At 34.8% G+C, this 20,949-nt stretch overlaps 1 protein-coding gene and 1 non-coding gene across 8 annotated transcripts in view; one reads left to right on the top strand and one right to left on the bottom strand.

Moving 5' to 3' along the window:
• The window catches only part of LOC138704910 (uncharacterized), a 148,043-nt gene that overhangs the window by 54,057 nt on the left and 73,037 nt on the right, over positions 1–20,949 (bottom strand). For all 7 annotated transcript variants that reach the window (XM_069833311.1, XM_069833309.1, XM_069833310.1 and 4 more), the window contains 4 exons: positions 10,774–10,950; positions 9,991–10,167; positions 9,233–9,409; positions 6,942–7,094 (listed from right to left, as the gene is read on the bottom strand). In XM_069833311.1, coding sequence (XP_069689412.1) covers positions 6,942–7,094; positions 9,233–9,409; positions 9,991–10,167; positions 10,774–10,950 — 684 coding nt within the window. The remainder of the gene's footprint in view (positions 1–6,941; positions 7,095–9,232; positions 9,410–9,990; positions 10,168–10,773; positions 10,951–20,949) is intronic.
• TRNAN-AUU (transfer RNA asparagine (anticodon AUU)) lies at positions 14,825–14,897 on the top strand. Its single transcript has one exon. It is a non-coding gene; the product is annotated as a tRNA-Asn (tRNA).

Raw genomic sequence — 20,949 nt, forward strand, 5'->3', positions numbered from 1 at the left:
ATTTTAACATAAGGGTTCCCTTAATGTATCCAGCTGTTTGCTGACAACATAAAGTCCACTATAGTCCACTGTAGTCTATTCAGTTGTTGTTTTTCACGAGAAATGAGGGGTATTTTGATCGGTGTTCATTATAGATGCCTGTTGCTGGTAGCCAGAGTTGAGGTATAGTCAATATATAGTGCAGGCCTGTGTCTTCTGCAACTGGTACTGATGATTTTAATTTACTTCTTTTTAGAAGAGACGAATTCACAACGTTCCACCAATCAATGACAAAGGGACTAATCAGAGTAGCCAACTCTAACAATGAAAATTACAGAAATTTAAAAGCGTAAATTAATTTCGCCCTTAGAAAAGTTATACTAAATGAATATATTTGTAACTTTTTTAGCTGTTTTGCTAAAGAAGCAAGCACGAGTCTTGAGAAAAGTGGAAATATAATGTAAGAAGAATTGAAAAAAACATGGTTATGGTGTCAGCGTTGTAGGTACTACTGTAGTCTATATACAAAGTAAAATTTTTCCGCGGTTTCGTGAGCGAGTGTGCATAAAGATCACGTTGTGTGCATTGTAATTATTTTCTCTACTGTTCTTATTACATCAATTATTAGACTATTTTATATAATTAAGAGTAATATATGTTCATAAAATCAGTGTGCTTTAGGGATTTGGGCTGTATATTAACAAATTTGTATGCATAAAGAAGTTTTTCTTACATGAATCACATTAAAAACTATTTGCGTAGTTGCATGTCACAACAAAGACTGTCGTAAATCGCAAATATTTCCATGCAGAAGCAAATTGTGCACAAAACTGTGAAAAAATCAGCCTTTCCACAACGATGTTACTGATAAATTCGCTGCCATGAACAGAAGGATTCAACTTGTCTTAAAAAAAAATTGGTATGATTATTTATTACCGTTAATTTATTATTATTATTATTATTATTATTATTATTATTATTATTATTATAGTCATCATCATCAGTCACGTATTTTAAATATACGGGTATTTAATATACATAAGCCTATACATGTTTTTTGTTACTATAAAATTAGAAGTCGACCTAACACTGCTTCACGCACTTTTTACGTCATGAGCCGCCACTGATTCCGCTTTGTTACTACATTCTGAAGTAGGCTGGCTGGGCCACGGAAAAGTATTATCAAGGTTATTGGAGATAAGAACTGAAGTTGAAATAGTTTTGAATGATAAAAGTCTCCTTTAGCTCATCGAATGTATGATGATGACTGGGTAATGAAGTTGGCATACCTAAGTGATATATTTCACTTGGTTAACGAGCTCAACCTTACACTTCAGGGACCTTCAAAAAACAACTTTAATTCCATGGATCGAATTAATGCATTCAAAAGAAAACTTGATGTTTGGAAAGAAAGAATGAGGAAAAATATCACTGACATGTTTTTCGAGTACTACATTAAAGTGCTTGAAAGTACTGGGGGAAACATTAATGAAATTATCTTCAAACATTTGGAGAAACTAAGAGAGAAATTTGAATATTATTTTCCTCCTTCCAAAGAAAAGAATGAGTGGATTCAATTTTCATTTAACTCTAGTAGTGAAACCTCTCTTCAGCCATGTGAGGAAGACAACTTGATAGAGTTATTATCTTATCTGAAAGCACTCTGAAAAATAAATTCTTGGAAACACCATTATCAGAATTTTGGATAAGCTAAGCAGAGAATATCCTTCGCTCAGCAGTGTGGCAGTGGGATAAGCATAAGCAGAGAATATCCTTTGCTCAGCAGTGTGGCAGTGGGATAAGCATAAGCAGAGAATATCCTTCGCTCAGCAGTGTGGCAGTGGGATAAGCATAAGCAGAGAATATCCTTTGCTCAGCAGTGTGGCAGTGGGATAAGCATAAGCAGAGAATATCCTTCGCTCAGCAGTGTGGCAGTGAAAAAAACTTCATCCATTCTCAACTACCTGGTTATGTGAGGCAGGCTTTTTGGCAATGGCTGCAATATGTTCAAAAGAAAGGAATCGACTAGGGCTACAAAATCTGCAAAACTGTTTGCGACTAGGTCTGAATAAAACATTGAAACCAAGAATTGATGTTCTTGTAAAAGGATTACAAAAACAAGTATCACATTAAGTTTGTTGTAAAAGTGAAATGCTTCGTTTATCATCATCAACTCAAAGATTACACTAGTCAACAAATTTTAACTTTGAAAATTGTGCCGAAATGAAACATTGCTACTATCCACATATTTGCCATGCTGAATCCAAAAATGGAACCCATTTTTTAGCAGCACCCTCAGATTTTCAGTTATTACCCTTATTACACTTCTGAAAAGTTCGATACTAACTAAGCAGTTCCACGTTTTTAATACCTAATGCAGAATGCATAAACATAGTTTTTCACTATTATAGTGGTGTTAGTATTAATAATAAAGTATCCTTCATGTTATAATGATGTAAATAGCTATTTACATTTACGTAGTGGAAGGCGGCATCGCTTTAAAACACTTTTTTGTGTGTGTTTAGTATTCTCTCTTTGTATGAACGAGCAGTAATAACTCATCATAGATGGATCTCATCTTCCTTTATAACGCTGTTTCATCTGTAAAAGTCTTGGTGAAAGCGTTCCCCTTGTTCGTCACTCACTGCACCCAAGTTTTTAGGAAAAAATCTAAATGAGAATGCAGGAAGTGAATTTTGACAGACATCCTGTATCCAAAATTCTTATAATTTTGAAAGATACTCTGAACTAGTTGTCATATTTTCTTCCTTCTTGTTGCCGAGGAACTCATTCACAACACTTTTAAATGTCTCCCATGCTATACATTCGTTTGGAGTTAATTTTTCTAAAAAAAAAAAAAAAAATCGATCACACATCATTTTCTTAACCTCAGGTCCAATGAATATTCCTTCTTTTAATTTTGCAGCACACAAGCCAGGGAATATTCTTCGTAGATATTTGAAACCTTTGCCTACTGTGTCCATACCTTTCATAAAGTTCTTAATGAGTCCTAATTGAATGTGTAAAGGATGGAGATATATTTTTTGTGGGTCAACTAAAGGTTTAAATTTTACATTATGTTTCCCAGGAGTGAAATCTTCTCTTCTTGGCCATTCCTTGATTATATAGTGATGCTGAGTATCTTGGCTGTCCCAAAGGCACAGAAAAAAGCATATTTAGTGAATCCATTCTCCATTCCATGTAGAAGACTTTAAGATCCCGCAAATATGCCAACAATGGTTTTCATATTTTAATGACTTCAAGAATACGACGCATGTTTTCATAATTTCTTTCATTGCTGCACTGTATGTTACAGATATATAGGAAAGATTATTACGATTGTGTAACAAAACGGCTTTCGGACTAATTTTAGAAGCATCTATAAATAAGCGCCATTTCAGCATTATGTGTAATACCTAGTTTTAATCAGTCCATTTACATCGCTGCATGTACAAACTCCACAATCTGCAACTATGAAAAATGGTAACAGATCCTTATTTATGTTTCTAAATACCGAAACACTAGTATCTTTATCCAGCAGCTTCCATTCCTGAAGACGAGATTCTAGAAGCTCAGTCAGCTGTTTAGTTAAGTACAAATCACGTACTAGATCGTTGAGTTCCACCTATGTTTTAAATGTGGCTTTTCTTCTCTCTCTTCATCTGGAATGTAGACTTCATCCCTTGATATAGAGAGCTGCACATCATCAGATGACGTTATGTCAGATTCCGATTCTTCTTGCCATGTAGAAGGTGGAATGGGAACAGGTAATTTTTCTCCATGAGGTATTGGTCTTGTAGCTGATGGGAGATTAGGAAACTGAACGAGTCTCTTATTTTTTTAAGAAAATCCAGTAACATTGGTTAAGCAGAAATAACAGTCATCTTTGTGGTTCTTTTGTTCACGCCATACCATTGGTTCAGAAAGTTTTTACAACTAGGCGTTTGCTTCTTCATTTCATTTCATACAGAACAGTTCACACTACTAACAAAACCTCTACACCCGAACTAAACAAAATACAGACTGACTGCCTCTGTTTTCATTACCAGGCACCCTGTAAGTCTATATTTTCTCTCAAGTATCAACAAACCATGATTCAGATGTGTCAAGTGAAGAGGGACTTTGTACATGTATACTAGGTATTGAAAAATGTGTATAAATTCTATATTTATAAAGCTAAATTATTGAAATTTACGTATGCATACATCGAAATTAAACGTAGGCTCCTGTGGCTTCCACCAATTTCCTCAAGCAGCAGGTAATGGAATCCACAGTCTTCTGGAGGAAGTTGCGTGGGGCATTGATGATAATGCCCCGAATCTGTGCTCCCAATTCTTTATTGTCTCTGGACGGATTGTGGCATTCCTTCCTTTCTCTGTATGGCACCTTCTCTGAACGAAAACAACGGAATTCCACACTTCATAGCGTGCAGTTCGTTCGCGAACAAACAGGTGATCGACCATCTTTGCTATTGTTGCGCGAACCGCCCTTCACGGCCACCATCTATACTATGGACGCGCAAAAGTTCAAACTCTATTTAATGATTTACATGTACACACAATTTTCATTATGGTTGCATCAATATTAAAAATTCCACAGCCAATTAATAATACATAGTTACTTCCCGCCAGCACTGTATTTATGGCTATTCATAAAATACAACATTGTTGCAGTGCTCCGAAACCTGACGTGATGGAAAAAATCTGATTACATATTCGTAATCAGCGTATCAGACTTGGTAATAATCAGCATTCTGTTTGTCGGCACAAAAAATGCTGTTGACTAGTGATTATTATAAACTGTGAACATGTCAAGAGTTTGATAAATTGCGGCATAATAATTTTGTAACATTTATTGTTAAACCTCTATTAATTTCAAATATATTTGATTTGTAGTGTTACCTTAGTTTTAATTTTTTATTAAGCACACCTAAACACTTCAAAAGACTGCATGAATATAATGTAACAGCAAGGGGGCTGTACCATCAAAATGGTTGAGATGCTTTAGAAATTTGTCTTGACAGGGGAAAAGCATGTCTAATCTGTTGTAAACCGCCGCAACATCTTTAGTATTTTAACTGACATGCCTTCAAAATTCCAAAAGTTTTAGATGAAAGTTGCTAAACTCGAAAAGAAAAATGATCAGAAAGTACAAAAATTATACCGTAATTTCATTTAAAATTCTGAAATTAGCTCCCCAGTGTTATATGAAGGGGGCACACTGAAAAGTTGTCAATGTCATTTTCTGGAAGGTCCCTTCCTGTTTAGTTTGGAAAGATTAGGATTTAGTTTTATTGATCCTTTTAAGATTCATTGGCTTATAATACTTCATATACTCTGTATATAATATAAAATCCAAATTTCACCTACAGTATATACAGGGCTATTCAAAAAGAAGGAACAGATTTCAAATATTTATTTCTTCCAAACTACAAAAGATAGGAACACAATTCCAACATTCCTGGACAGAAGAAAATTTAAATTTTGAACAGTCCGTGTAGAAGTTCCAATCATGGCCGCATTGGCGCTGTTGATTGTCTGTAGTAAAATGGCGACACAACAGGAAAAAGCATTTTGTGTGCTGCAATTAGCAAAACTAGAGTCCATCATTGAAGTTCATCGTGCTTTTCGCCGTCAGTTTTATAAACAACCGCCTCATCATAAGCAGATTTACCAATGGCATCGAAAATTCATAGAAGATGGTTGCATCTGCAAACAGAAAAGCACGGGACGTCCACACACGTCGAATGAAAATGTAGAGCGTATTTGTAGAGTTTATGAAAGGAGCCCAAAAAATCCACAACACGAGCAAGCAGAGAACTGAACATTCCTCAACCAACGGTATGGTGAGTTCTGAAACACCGTCTGCACATGAAGCCGTACAAACTGCAGTTATTGCAAGCATTACATCCTGACGACCACAACAAAAGGTACGAATTTTGCATTAGCATGCTAGATGATATGGAAGAAGACAATTTTTCTGAATGATTAATCTTTTCCGATGAATCCACTTGTCATCTTTCCGGTAAAGTTAATCGCCATAACGTTAGAATTTGGGCAGGTGAAAATCCTATGTCAGTTATTGAACATGAAAGAGATTCACCGAAGATTAACGTCTTATGTGCCATATCTGTAAACAAAGTTTATGGACCTTTCTTCTTCATGGAGAAAACTGTGACAGGAATAACCTATCTAGACATGCTTCAAAACTGGTTATTTCCTGAACTTGAAGATGATTCAGATGACTTCATCTTCATGCAAGATGGTGCCCTGCTTCATTTCTCTAACCATGTCTGACGTTACCTGAATGACACCATTCCAGGACGTTGGTTTGGAAGAGGAGGAGAAAATCAACTTCATCGCTGATGGCCTCCTAGGTCTCCAGACTTCACTCCTTGTGATTTTTATCTGTGGGTTACGTAAAAGACCGTGTTTTTATCCCCCCTATGCCTGACATTCTTGAAAGTCTGCGACATCGAATTGTTGAAGCTGTGAATTCAAGAACTAGAGACCAGCTGATTCATGTGTGGCAAGAAATGAGCCTCAGTTTTTATATTTGTCGTGTAACACATGGTGCTCATATTGAATGCATACAACATTGAATCTTTCTCTGTCCAGGAACATTGGAATTGTGTTTCTATCTTTTGTAGTTTGGAAGAAATAAATGTTTGAAATCTGCTCCTTCTTTTTGAATAGCCCTGTATGTTAAACAAGACATCTGGGACGAAAACATAATACCGTATTTCAAAGTCTTTACTTCACATGCAAAATATTAATATGAATTACAAACATTAATAAATTTGCAAAAGCATAGAATCAGTTCCAGAGGTATATGAAACAATGCTGCATGAGAAACATGTTGCTTCAAGAAAAATTGTGGTGTGCAAGATGCAGATTAAGATACGAGTTACAGAATACTATAATCAAAGATTAATGATAGTAATATATGAGTAAAATGTAAACCTTTCTGTAGGAGAGGACTGCAGATATAATCTGGACTCCCAGGGATTATGCCCACCACTTCAAGACAGTTGTCCATTCCTAATTTATACTCTATCGTTTCTCCTCTCCAATATTCCAAACGTCTCACTCTGTTCCTCTTTGATCGTCTTACATCTGAAAAATAAGACAAATGTAACATGTTTGTATACAGTCTTTATTTTTAATAGAATGAGTAAAGAAATCTAACATTTTATTGAAAAAATCACTTTCAAATGGATTTGAAGACCATCAAGAAACAGAAAGGCACTGAGTCTTACAACTTCACACAGTCTCCAAGGTACTGTAACCATTCAAACCAACCAATGTGAAGCAATTACAAATGATGAGTTGTTATGGAAGTGGCTCACTGTAGTTGCTTTGGTTTGTCATGAACACGCAGTTCTGAATTATATGGCAGGGTGTGGATGTGACATGTGTTTGTACTCTGGCGTGGCAGTTACTTTCACTGTTTCGAAGTTCATTTTCTACTTTTGTCACAATTATTATTGTAGGTGTATTCGTTATTGTTTTAGTGCGCCTGAAAGCATTATAGCATTCATATTTCAAGTTTTTTATACTTTCCACGATGTTAAGTGCATAGAGTTTGAAAAAAAAAGATTCTGCATCAGAAACAAAACACAACACACAATCAGAAACAGACCTTTGGGTATTCCACCTTGTTCTGGAACTAGACATTTACAACGTTTCGAAACTACGTGGTAAAGTCATTAAGTTCTGAGACTGACGCCTGAAGAGAAGAATTTGGATGTCTCACAAGATGCCACGTAACCTTCTCACTGGTTTTCTTCATGTTTACAGCCTACTCTTGCAAAACTGCATTGCTCTGTTGAATTTAAGTACCGGTAATGGCTGAAAGCTTGTCTCCTCGTTCTTTTACAAAACAGCATTAATATTTCCAAACATTTGTTTGGGGTCTGTATGTATTTATTGGTATGGCATTATTAATTTCATCAATTTCTTTCAGTTGCTTCGCCGAATCTTTTCGAATTATCGCCATAATGAACTTACTATCACTGCCTTCTAAATATTTCCCGCACTAAACAAAAACAATTGCAAATCATGTGTGGCAATACGCAGACAATTTCTAATCTGGTACGGCAAGATTATTTCGACAGTATTACAGTGATAGATGGCCGTGATTGGTTGAAAATAAAAGAATTCTTAAGAGCCCCATATACGGGGAGGTATGTCTGAATTGGATGATTGCCCATACATGCTCAGACTTACCTCTAGACTAGTTTACCAAGCAGACATAAGAGATCAGTGAAGTTATTTCCCTGGGGAAATCCGATCACTCGAGAAATACTATTCCTCCATGGTTCTCCATTCATTTCTAAGTGATTCCTTAGCATGATTTTTAAATATATCTACAGATTCGCTGTTATAAGTGTTATTAAAACTTTTTTGATTTTCTATGGAAAATATTTACACATTTCTATAAATTCTAAGAGAAATGCATGAGAACAGTTCCTTAAATCTGAACTTTCACAGCTTGCCGCCATTTCCCTATAGAGAACTGCACAACGTAACAATGAAATCTCGACCAGATGCTCGCAGTATCATTTATTTCTATGCTTACTTTTTCTGCCGCTTAATTTGGAGAGCGCTATAGTAGGAAAATTTCAAGTAGTCCTAGAAATCTGAAGACTTATCTCAAGGCCAAAAGCCTTGAAAGCCATCATACTTTTCGCCCATTCACGACGAGACTTGCCTGTGGATTTAGGTTTACAGAGTAAGTCTTAGTATGTATGGGGGACCTTTATATGAGATTGATTACTGAATGCATGAGCAAAATAGACAAAATAATAAATGTAATTAAGTTTTTTTTTTAATTTGACTCTCAATTAACAAAATAATTAATCATCATTGGAAATAATAAGAAACTTGTATAGAACAATAGACTTTGAATACCTTTTCTCTTCACAGACACCATTCCAACATCATGTTAATCAATTGAACTTAATGTACTTTGAGTACTAGTAGAATTACTTATCAAATTTGTACTAATCCTGTATATTATACACTTCACATTATTTTTTGTTTGACTTGTAAAACTTTCATTTTTTAATATAAGCAGTATTGTTTATTTACCATTTATATTTGTTGTGAAAATTGAAAAAAAAAAAAAAAAAAAAAATTTACAGTAACATAATATTGTTCCATATTTCGTGCTCTGGGAAAAATACAACTAAAATTATCACAGTAAGCAATCTGTTACTTTTAGTAAGAAGTCACATTAAACAACTGATCACCTGGTTCATTTTCTGAGATCGGTGTCCTCTTTTCTCCTTTATTAGGTGCAGCACTCTTATAGGATTTTGTTGAATGTTTTACAGGTGTATTCTTATTCCTCTCGTTTGCCATTCTTGAATTTCCTTTACCATGCTCAGAAAGTGGAGGACTTTCATCTCCTTTGTTACTGGTATCATCTTTAAGATAAAAAAAAAGACATCAGTAATCAAGGGTAATATTTCAGTTGTCTAACTGTAACATCAGGAATAATAATAATAATAATAATAATAATAATAATAATAATAATAATAATAATAATAATAAATAATAATAATAAAGAAATTTAAGAAACGTTATAGAATATCTATAAAATAAAAAGGCCGTACTACAAAAATTCAACCTGTCTACACATCATGATGCACTTGGAGAACTATTATAGACAGTGAAATCCGGTTATGAAAGCCAGCTATAATGGCTGGGGAGGGGAGTGTCATCGCACTAACCACACAATACCTCCATTCTGGTTGATGTGGGCGTGAGGCCAGCTGTTGACTGGTCAGTCTGAGCCCTTAAAGGGCTGTAATGTCACAGATTATTATTAGTATTATTATTATTATTATTATTATTATTATTGCTATTATTATTATTATTATTATTATTATTATTACAGTAACATAATATTGTTCCATATTTCATGCTCTGGGAAAAATACAACTAAAATTATCACAGTAAGCAATCTGTTACTTTTAGTAAGAAGTCACATTAAACAACTGATCACCTGGTTCATTTTCTGAGATCGGTGTCCTCTTTTCTCCTTTATTAGGTGCAGCACTCTTATAGGATTTTGTTGAATGTTTTACAGGTGTATTCTTATTCCTCTCGTTTGCCATTCTTGAATTTCCTTTACCATGCTCAGAAAGTGGAGGACTTTCATCTCCTTTGTTACTGGTATCATCTTTAAGATAAAAAAAAAAGACATCAGTAATCAAGGGTAATATTTCAGTTGTCTAACTGTAACATCAGGAATAATAATAATAATAATAATAATAATAATAATAATAATAATAATAATAATAATAATAATAATAAATAATAATAATAAAGAAATTTAAGAAACGTTATAGAATATCTATAAAATAAAAAGGCCGTACTACAAAAATTCAACCTGTCTACACATCATGATGCATTTGGAGAACTATTATAGACAGTGAAATCCGGTTATGAAAGCCAGCTATAATGGCTGGGGAGGGGAGTGTCATCGCACTAACCACACAATACCTCCATTCTGGTTGATGTGGGCGTGAGGCCAGCTGTTGACTGGTCAGTCTGAGCCCTTAAAGGGCTGTAATGTCACAGATTATTATTAGTATTATTATTATTATTATTATTATTATTATTATTGCTATTATTATTATTATTATTATTATTATTATTATTATTATTATTATTACAGTAACATAATATTGTTCCATATTTCATGCTCTGGGAAAAATACAACTAAAATTATCACAGTAAGCAATCTGTTACTTTTAGTAAGAAGTCACATTAAACAACTGATCACCTGGTTCATTTTCTGAGATCGGTGTCCTCTTTTCTCCTTTATTAGGTGCAGCACTCTTATAGGATTTTGTTGAATGTTTTACAGGTGTATTCTTATTCCTCTCGTTTGCCATTCTTGAATTTCCTTTACCATGCTCAGAAAGTGGAGGACTTTCATCTCCTTTGTTACTGGTATCATCTTTAAGATAAAAAAAAAAGACATCAGTAATCAAGAGTAATATTTCAGTTGTCTAACTGTAACATCAGGAATAATCATAATAATAATAATAATAATAATAATAATAATAATAATAATAATAATAATAATAATAATAAATAATAATAAAGAAATTTAAGAAACGTTATAGAATATCTATAAAATAAAAAGGCCGTACTACAAAAATTCAACCTGTCTACACATCATGATGCACTTGGAGAACTATTATAGACAGTGAAATCCGATTATGAAAGCCAGCTATAATGGCTGGGGAGGGGAGTGTCATCGCACTAACCACACAATACCTCCATTCTGGTTGATGTGGGCGTGAGGCCAGCTGTTGACTGGTCAGTCTGAGCCCTTAAAGGGCTGTAATGTCACAGATTATTATTATTATTATTATTATTATTATTATTATTATTATTATTATTATTATTGTGGGAGTATGTTACAATCTGGTTGAATACTGAGCACTTGACAACTAAATCATCTGACTGACTATTTTCAATTTGTACTTCGTACTTATATATAGGTGGGCACTGTTACACCTAGAAGGCTTTAGACATACGAACTTTTGAATCAATATGCTTCTAAATGAAATAAGTATAATAATCCTTCAATAACTGTCTTATTAACCTAAGAAATAACACAAAAATTTACATTAGGTCATTACACAATTAAACATGACTAGCGCTTTCGCCAATTAATGGCATCTTCAGGTCTATTAGCATATAATAATGCTTTGAGCATAAAGACGTACGGTAAGGAAGTGTTATTACCGAGAAATTTAGAAATATAAAATTCTTCTGCAACTAAATTGATTTTCCCGTTATTAATAGGTTTTAAAATTTGTAAAGCATCTGATATTTTTTTAAGTTCATGGTTATTCTCTATCAGGTGGGAGGCAAATTTTGATCTATTACGTCTATGACAAAAATCTGCTTTGTGTTCTGAATATCTAGTTTTGAAATTTCCTTTTAGTTTGGCCAATATATTTCTGTGTACAATTCAGTATGCTTCTATTCGATTATTAGAAGAACATGATTTCTTAGGACTAGACGAATCTTGGTTACAGATAAATAATAAATTAATTATAAACGTTCCGGCTCTGGAACAATTTTTCCTTGAAATTATTCAAACCTGCTTTACAGGGAGCTACTACCTGAAAGCCAGATCTGTATAATTATAAACGGTTTCAAATGCTTTAATAAAGACGTAAGAACCAAGTAGAGCAAAATAGGAAGAAACTCAGGGGTACAGAAGAAAAAAACAAATATGATTAAGGAAATTAAAACAAGTCTCGAGGAAATTATATGGTTAGGAATATTAGATTGTAATAAAAAAGTTAAATGCTTATTGGGGTGCATTTATGTACACCCAAAGAATTCAAAATGGCCAATAATAATTTCTGGATGGAACTGAGGACGGAAGTGAGAGAATTAAGGGACAATTTCAAAATAGAAGAAATACTACATAACTAAAACTAAATGTAGAAATAGTATATAGGAAATTGTATAGAACAGTAAAGGAAAGAGAATTGAGGGAACTCGGAAAATGTTTGTATGTAGTAAAGAAAAATGGAAGGAAAAACTAATAGTTATTAATAGTAAAATGTAGTTAAGGGTGGTTTCCTGGAAACCAAAAGTAACAGACCACCATTAACGAATGATACACAAATTATACATAATTTTAATGACAATAAATATACAATATGCTTCTATTCACCTCCATTACTGTTGTTATCACAGTGATATATGGTACCAAAATTCAGAATGAAATAATGACAGACTTGACATAGAATTTTGTCTCGACTCGTCTATGAATAATGGTATTTTTTACGTGCAGTACACTAATGGAAAGAAAAAAAATGGCCGGCTTAGAAACTTCTTCATGGCTGCCATACAGTACACCTATACCAAAATTTTGCATCATACTGTCTTTTTGATTACACTTACTCTTTTTCCCTCCCACATCTTTAGAATGAATGTACCGGTAACTCTGTTCTGCCGTTATCTTTTTCTAACTCACGAAACTTTCAAATACAAGAATTTAACAAAAATTAATTTTTCAGGTGCATGCAATGATTACCACATGTACATGTTTAATGGACATTGGCAAAGACTTACTGTCGAAGTGTGTGATAGCTCAATGGTATAATGTTTGACTACCTACAAAGCAAAAGTTACTTTACTCTACAAAACAAAAATTACCACATGATGAAAGATTAGTGGAACAGAGAAAAATTCTCTCCGGCACCGGGATTTGAACCCAGGTTTTCAGCTCTACGTGCTGACGCTCTATCCACTAAGCCACACCGGATTCCCATACTGATGTCGGATTGAATCTTCTCAGTTTAAGTTCCATTCCTTGGGTTCCCTCTAGTGGCCTACCCTCACGCACTGCGTCATCATAGATGTATGACAGTGGCACAATGTTCATACATGTGCAGAGGAGCACTCGTTATGAGTGACTAAGTGACCGGGATCCGATGGAGTAAGCACCATCTTAAATCACTAAGTGATTATTTTTCGCATATAATATTATATATATATATATATATATATATATATATATATATATATATATATATATATATACCATGTTCGAGTCCCGCTCACCATTTTACTTTCTTGTAAGTTTGTATTTTCACGTGATATAAATTTTATTCCATTATTTCTGTCTTAATATTTTGCAAATATTGTGTCTTATGAGTGTGGCAGTTTACTGAGCTACCCAAATCAACACTCCTGATGTATTATAACAATCTCGCATTTGATTGAAACTGCATCAGTGTGCTTCAGAGCGACCTGTCTTTTTTTTTTTTTTTCTGGTGCACTTGTTGCTAGAAATCACAGTTTTTTCTACACCCAATAACATGTTATCTTTGATAGATAGAACTGTGCTATTAAAGCCCATTGCTACAGAGCAATAATATATATATATATATATATATATATATATATATTTAAATGATAACATAATCAAATAAAGATGAAAAATTACACTCAAGTCACAATGCCAATTTTACTTTAACCTACATTAACAGCTTTGACAGAGCTTTCCTTATCGAATGATTCTGTCTGCACCTCGTGGTTATTGGCTAAAATACGAGTTTTGAGATTATTCCCTCATACATTTTCGACGTTAAAAACCTGATGAGTATTGTTGAGTTAAATAAATAAGTAAATATACAAGTAGTAAATAAATACATATACATAAATAAATAGACAAAACAAACAAACAAACAAATACGTAAATAAATAAATAAATAAATAGTGATCAGTGGAAAGAACCAATTCTAAAATTCAGAATTTATGGAGGACAATCTTTTGGCTGCTACGTACTTTAAATTTTATAGTAACCAATTTCCACTGAACTGTATTTTATTTCATGAAAACATGCTGATCATATCCAACATGAAAAATAACTTTCAAACAGTGCTTTAGTTGGGGAGACTGTGGGGAAAAGTGGGCGCTATCCCCCGAAATATATGTTATTAATTTTTATTTTTATCTTGTTTTATTTTTTGTAGAACAGAAACATGTCTCCAAATCATTTAGACTGACACAGCTGCCATTTATTTTGTTTAATATTGTCTTATTTATGTACCGGTATCAAACACAAGTGCACTTGAATAATTTCGAGGGAAAAATTGTTCCGGGGCCGGGTATCAAACCCGGGACCTTTGGTTAAACGTACCAACAGTCTCCCAACTGAGCTACCCGGGAACTCTAGCAGGCACCGATCCAAGTCACATAGAGTTAGTGTGCACTCAATGTTGGTTACTTGACAGTTGTCAGCCCACTTTGAGGTCTGTGGATATAGAAGGAAAAATTGGATCGGTGTCTGGTAGAGTTCCCGGGTAGCTCAGTTGGGAGAGCATTGGTACATTTAACCAAAGGTCCCGGGTTCGATACCCGGCCCCGGAACAATTTTTCCCTCGAAATTATTCAAATCAACTTTACAGGGAGTAATACCTGAAATCTTGATTTGCATAATACACGTCACTGTTAGTTAACAGAAAACCACAATTTAAGTCACACACAGAGTTAGTGTGCACTCAATGTTGGTTGCTTGACGGTTGTCAGCCCACTTTGAGGTCTGTGGATATAGAGGGAAAAATTGGATCAGTGTCTGGTAGAGTTCCCGGGTAGCTCAGTTGGTAGAGTGTTGGTACGTTTAACCAAAGGTCCCGGGTTCGATACCCAGCCCCGGAACAATTTTTCCCTCGAAATTATTCAAATCAACTTTACAGGGAGTTATACCTGAAATCTTGATTTGCACAAGTGCACTTGTTCTTTGTAGTAATCGCGCGAAGTAGCTAGATGGCAGGAAAAGAACTACCGTATTTTAAATTTCAGTTTTCAATTTTCATAGGTTTGTAGCATTATTGGTGTGCCAAAAGCTAGAAACGGAATTCACATGTTTATTTTCTACTTCCTCAAAGCATGTCTGGTGCTCTTGCTCGCATTGTGTTTTTAATGAAGTTGTAGTGATTAAATCTGTGTTGTATCATGTTTTGTTCTTGCCATCATGAGCTGATGAAGTGGCTGACGAAGAGAACATTTTCAAAAGAGACAGATAAACCAGATGGTAAGAAGCAGTGTACTGATAACTTAAACAGCAACTGTGCTCACGTTATTGAAAATTAGTGTTGAACTAGTGTGGATAATAATGAATGTAATGAGAATTTTGTATGCATATAGAATTTTAGTTGGGTGGCCGGTGAGGGAAAAGACTTTTGGGGAGACTGAGACGTAGATGGGAGAATAATATAAAAATGGATTTGAGGAAGGTGGGATATGATGGTAGAGATTGGATTAATCTTGCTCAGGACAGGGACCGATGGCGGGCTTATGTGAGGATGGCAATGAACCTCCGGGTTCCTTTAAAGTCATTTGTAAGTAAGTAATGAGAATTTGGTTACTTATTTACTTACTTATAGCTTTTAAAGAACCCGGAGATTCATTGTCACCCTCACATAAGCCTGCCATCGGTCCCTATTCTGAGCCAGATTAACCCAGTCTCTACAATCATACCCCACCTCCCTCAAATCCTCCCATCTACGTCTCGGGTCCACACGCGTCTGGCCGCGAAACCAGGTGGCCCGGGTTCGAATCCCAGTTGGGGCAAGTTATCTGGTTGAGGTTTTTTGCGGGATTTTCCCTCAACCCAATACGAGCAAATGCTGGGTAACTTTCGGTGCTGGACCCCGGACTCATTTCACTGGTATTATCACCTTCATTTCATTCAGACGCTAAATAACCTAGATGTTGATACAGCATCATAAAATAACCCAATAAAATAAATAAATCTACATCTCGGCCTCCCCAAAGGCTTTTACTCTCTGGCCTCCCAACTAATACTCTACATGCATTTTTGGATTCGCCCATACAATGAGAATTTGGTATCATACGAAACTTGAACTTCTCCTGATAGTTGGAATGAAGAACAATACAGGTATTTCACTTATGAAAATTCATGGCTAGAAGTAAATAACAAATTGCTAGGGCGTTCTGTTTGCCATGAAATCAGTACAGTTGGTATGGGGACACAGGAAGATACAGGGATTAAATTTGCGGGAATACAATGTAAGGTTAGCCAGGAGTGGTGACAAGAAAAAAAAGGAAAATAGTTTAGGAAAAAAATTCATAAACATAAGACAACAGTTTCCCATAAAGCTCCTGAATCAATTAAAACTGAAGGCAACAAACAACTTGAGAAAACAATTGACAATATGAATGCTAAATATTTAGAAATGAATATCGGGATTTTAAGGCTTTGTAGTATTTATTACATTTAACGTACAATTATAAAATATAATACACCAAATGCAACTCAAACATTTTTGTTACAAGTACTCAATGTGAGCACCATTCGTCACACGGCACACATCGAGTCGATAAGCGAGTTCTTCCCTAACCTTGGTCAGTGTGTCTGGAGTAATTATTCCAACAACTGCTTCAATCCTCTGTCTTAAGTCTGGTAGGTCAGTTGGTAGTAGAGGTACATCCACACGATCCTTTATGAATCCGCAAAGGTAAAAATCGCATGGCGTAAGATCTGGTGAACATGGAGGTCATGCAAAACGAGCTCTGTCATTCAGCCCCTTTCGGCCAATCCAGCGGTCGCACAGTGTGTAATTTAGCGAGTCTAGCCGGCCAAAAATCATTTCTCGAAAACTAATCGCTCAATTTTCATAAAATTTAGTATGTACCTTCAATTACTGAAGTTGATAAGTTTTTAATAATGAAAATGAAAATAGCAACTATTTTTACTGAAAATAAAAATAGTAATGTTGTAAAAAAAATTCGATTCAAGTGGAAAAAATAAATTAATGTTCATAATGTGGAATTAATGTTCATAATGTGGAATACACTTAAAATTGAAAGCGTAAGGCGAAGGAATATTGCTACATATCTTACTCCTTCGGATGTCAGATGCATCCCCATTAGAATCAGTATCCTCACTGCTAGTCTCTCCTTTGACAGCACCGACTAATGGAGGCTCGGAGACAACTGCAGCACTACTATTGAAATCAACTGCAATTTCCTCTTCTTAATTTCTTTAAGCTGGTGATGTAAGGGTCCAAAGAAATAAGTAACCTGAATAAAAGATAGGTATTTGTGTCTTTCTTGATGTTTTTCTTGAGAAGACTTCTCTGAAAAGTCTAATATAGTATTTGTTCCTCATTTCCTGGGCTTCCTCAGATAGTTTGCCAGTAAGTATAATAGTGTCCTGTGACCTTCTGTCCATGAGCCAAGAGTTTGTGAATGATTGTAGGCATATAATACTATTTGTGCAAGCATAAATATAATTCCCTTGTCTCCCTTGCTTACATGTCAAGTGCCCGTTCATCAGTATTGCAAAACCGCATGAAAAAGGTTTCTGATATATTATGTGTAAACGACTTATTAGATTTCCATCTATTCCCATAATATATGCGAAAGTGGAAACCTCCCTGAAAAATATTCTTGCGGTATTTGCATCGTTTTTATTGCAACTGCTTTGTTTTATCATGTCAACAACATGTCATGTCAACATGCCTGAACCTATCCTATCTTCAATGTTTCGCAATAAGTAAAACGGTGGATCTAAATTAACTGTTACAAGATTTTGTATTTCCCTTAATTCTTTATATTGATTTGAGGTCAACTGTAGATCAGTAATCAAAGCGAGATCCTTGTTAGCTGATAATTGTTGGTCGTTCCTCAAAATCAATTTTTACGATTTTTTTTTTCCATTTTGTCGCACGTTGAAGTAATGCAAGTGAAAGCTCTCCTACAATATTGGCCCCATCTCTTTTCCTAGAAGTTCTGAAATTCATATGGGCAACAGAAAGCTTTTCTTCTGGCGATCTTTCTTTAAAATGTGGACTAGCTTTTTTTCCATTTTAATCTTTCGCCAAGTCTCCAAAAAGTTTACGTGGACGTCTCGAATGCTTGTACTGGCAGAATCAAATTGGAATTGTTTTGTAGTAGGCGGCAAAGTATTACATATTTTATTTTCAGACTTTGCATCTTGGTTGAAACATAACACATTATATTTTAAGACATTTTTCTCATTTCTGTTGTATTTTTCCCACCGTAATCGAATTTTCGAGCATAGAAATTTAATTCATTTTTTTAATGACTGTAAAAGGTCTTCAGAGCAGTGGCGTGTGGTGATAAATAATCCTTGTGGTGCACAAATATTTATTATGATTATCATATTATTATTATAATTATTATTATTATTATTATTATTATTATTATTATTATTATTATTATTATTATAGGTTCTAACTACTACATAACTATTAACATTTGTTATGTAAGTATAAATTTACATAATTTTGTTAGTCATGAAATTGCAGTTAATCAGTTTCCTATGTAGGTCCAGTAATAGCAAAGTAAAGCGTTTAATTTTATTGCAGCACACCGTAAATAATATACGTGTGTTGTCTCATCAGCCTTAACTGCTAAAAAGTCAGCAGCTTTCTTTATTTCTTTGAAATATCATGGCATACATCAAAATGGCTTGAAGGACTTAGTTCTGTATAGTGTTTGATGTGCTCTTAAACACTGTCCCTCTTTCCAAATGTTCCTTAAGAGTGCGTCTAATTCAGAACTGAAATTGATGAGGCCAAGAAAAATACTCGCGTTTAAAGATGAGTTTCCGTCTTCGTGATCTCTTAAAGCCAACTCAAAAGCTCCACAAAAACCCCACGCACATATCTGTTCTTAGTAACTTTATCATTGTGAAGTTCAACAATCCAATTGAATCCAATTGTGTCTGTATGTTTGTTTGACCCAACACTGCTAATTTAACATTATTGTTGATGTGTGCAGCTGAAGAATCGTGTTTTTTAATTCTTTCATTCATGTGCTTCAAATCAATCATATCTGCAGAACGATAATCAAAATTATGTAGTTACTACGCAAGTCCTAAATTCAAACAGAAAAATAGATAAAATTCATAAAACGTACTTATTTTTGTCAATAAATGTTCGCTGTCGAACAATAGGCAAGGAAAATAAAATACAGCGTCTTTTCTATTGGAGCCGCGTATTGCATTTTTCGTAAGTCCGACTGTTGAATTTTCTTGTCACTTCTCTGTTACTGTTCTTCGTCACATAATTTTAATTCATGTGTTGGTCTACCCATGTTCTTTATTTTGATCTTTTCGTGTAAAGGTCTTATAGAAAATTACACATTTAAAAGATTTTGCACACTATTCATTTTAACATTTATGATGGAACGAGCTTGAGAACACATCTGAAAGTGCTCCTAACCCCTGCTTCGCACACTGTACTGGCTCCCTACCATGCTCCAAAGCCTGCCAGTGAAACACTACTACTGCGCATGCTTGAATGGAACAGTGTGCCGCAAGTGTCGAGCGGTAAACGTAAGTCCCAGGCGTCAACAAGACCAGTACACGTGCAGTGTTATTTTTACATAGTATTATAATAAAGAATTATGTCGCTCACATAGTCTACTGCAGCTCATTGATATAAATTTAAAAACATGCGTTATTTGAAGAGGTGGTGCACTGCTCCTGTGCTCCTTAAGAGAAATCGCCACTGCTTCAGAGTAATCTTTGAGATCAAAATGTTCAATTATATTTGAGAATTTCACTTTTCTCTCGCTCTTGTTACACATTTGGAAAACAGCTCTCCGGATTACGGAGCGCATGGTGTCTGAAAATAATTAGTAGCTACTCTGTCTGCACCTGTTTGCAGAAAAAAATCACGACGTCGTATTCAGAAAAGTATAATGAATATCTCTACAAAATTTTATCGAGGTGATAGAGGGCTACACCTTTTAAAAGTCAATTCGAAATATATAATAAGGTAAAACTCAAACTCTTTGCACATGTTTATCCAGACACTTATTCTAGACAATAAGATAATAATTTTTGTCACGAAAATTAGCTTATATGTAAGTACATACCTTCTTATAATATATCCACACTCTGCATTAGAAAAAAATACTGCATTAACTTTACCACTTTGCACCATCCAAACACATACTTCGCGCCCGCCTGTGCAGCGCAAATGATCTTACCGGAGACATGCAACTTTCGCTCTGTTGTGAGGGTCCCCTACCAGATGTAAGCATCTGTATACACTTGGATAGTATACTTTGGAGTGTTATAAACACGTCTATATAAGAATTTAGCATTAAAGATAGGGTGTGAAAATTGATTTTTGGCCGGCTATCTGCTTGAAATTACACACTGTGGGTCGGGTACAACGTCGTTTAACCAATCGCGTACTTCCATATGCGTATCCTTAAAATTGTCCACACAGACGTCGCTGGAATTGCTAATTCACGACTAGCCTTCCAAACATAATTCTTGGGGCTACGCGTGAAAGAATCTCTCACTCGTTCAACGCACAGGCAGAGGAAACAATGCATGCGCGTAAAAAACTGTTTGAGTTGCTCTTTCATTTCATGTATTATTTATAATTGTACGTTGAATGTAATAAATACTACAAAG

Source organism: Periplaneta americana, chromosome 8 (genome assembly GCF_040183065.1).
Source record: "Periplaneta americana isolate PAMFEO1 chromosome 8, P.americana_PAMFEO1_priV1, whole genome shotgun sequence".
Taxonomy (NCBI): domain Eukaryota; kingdom Metazoa; phylum Arthropoda; class Insecta; order Blattodea; family Blattidae; genus Periplaneta; species Periplaneta americana.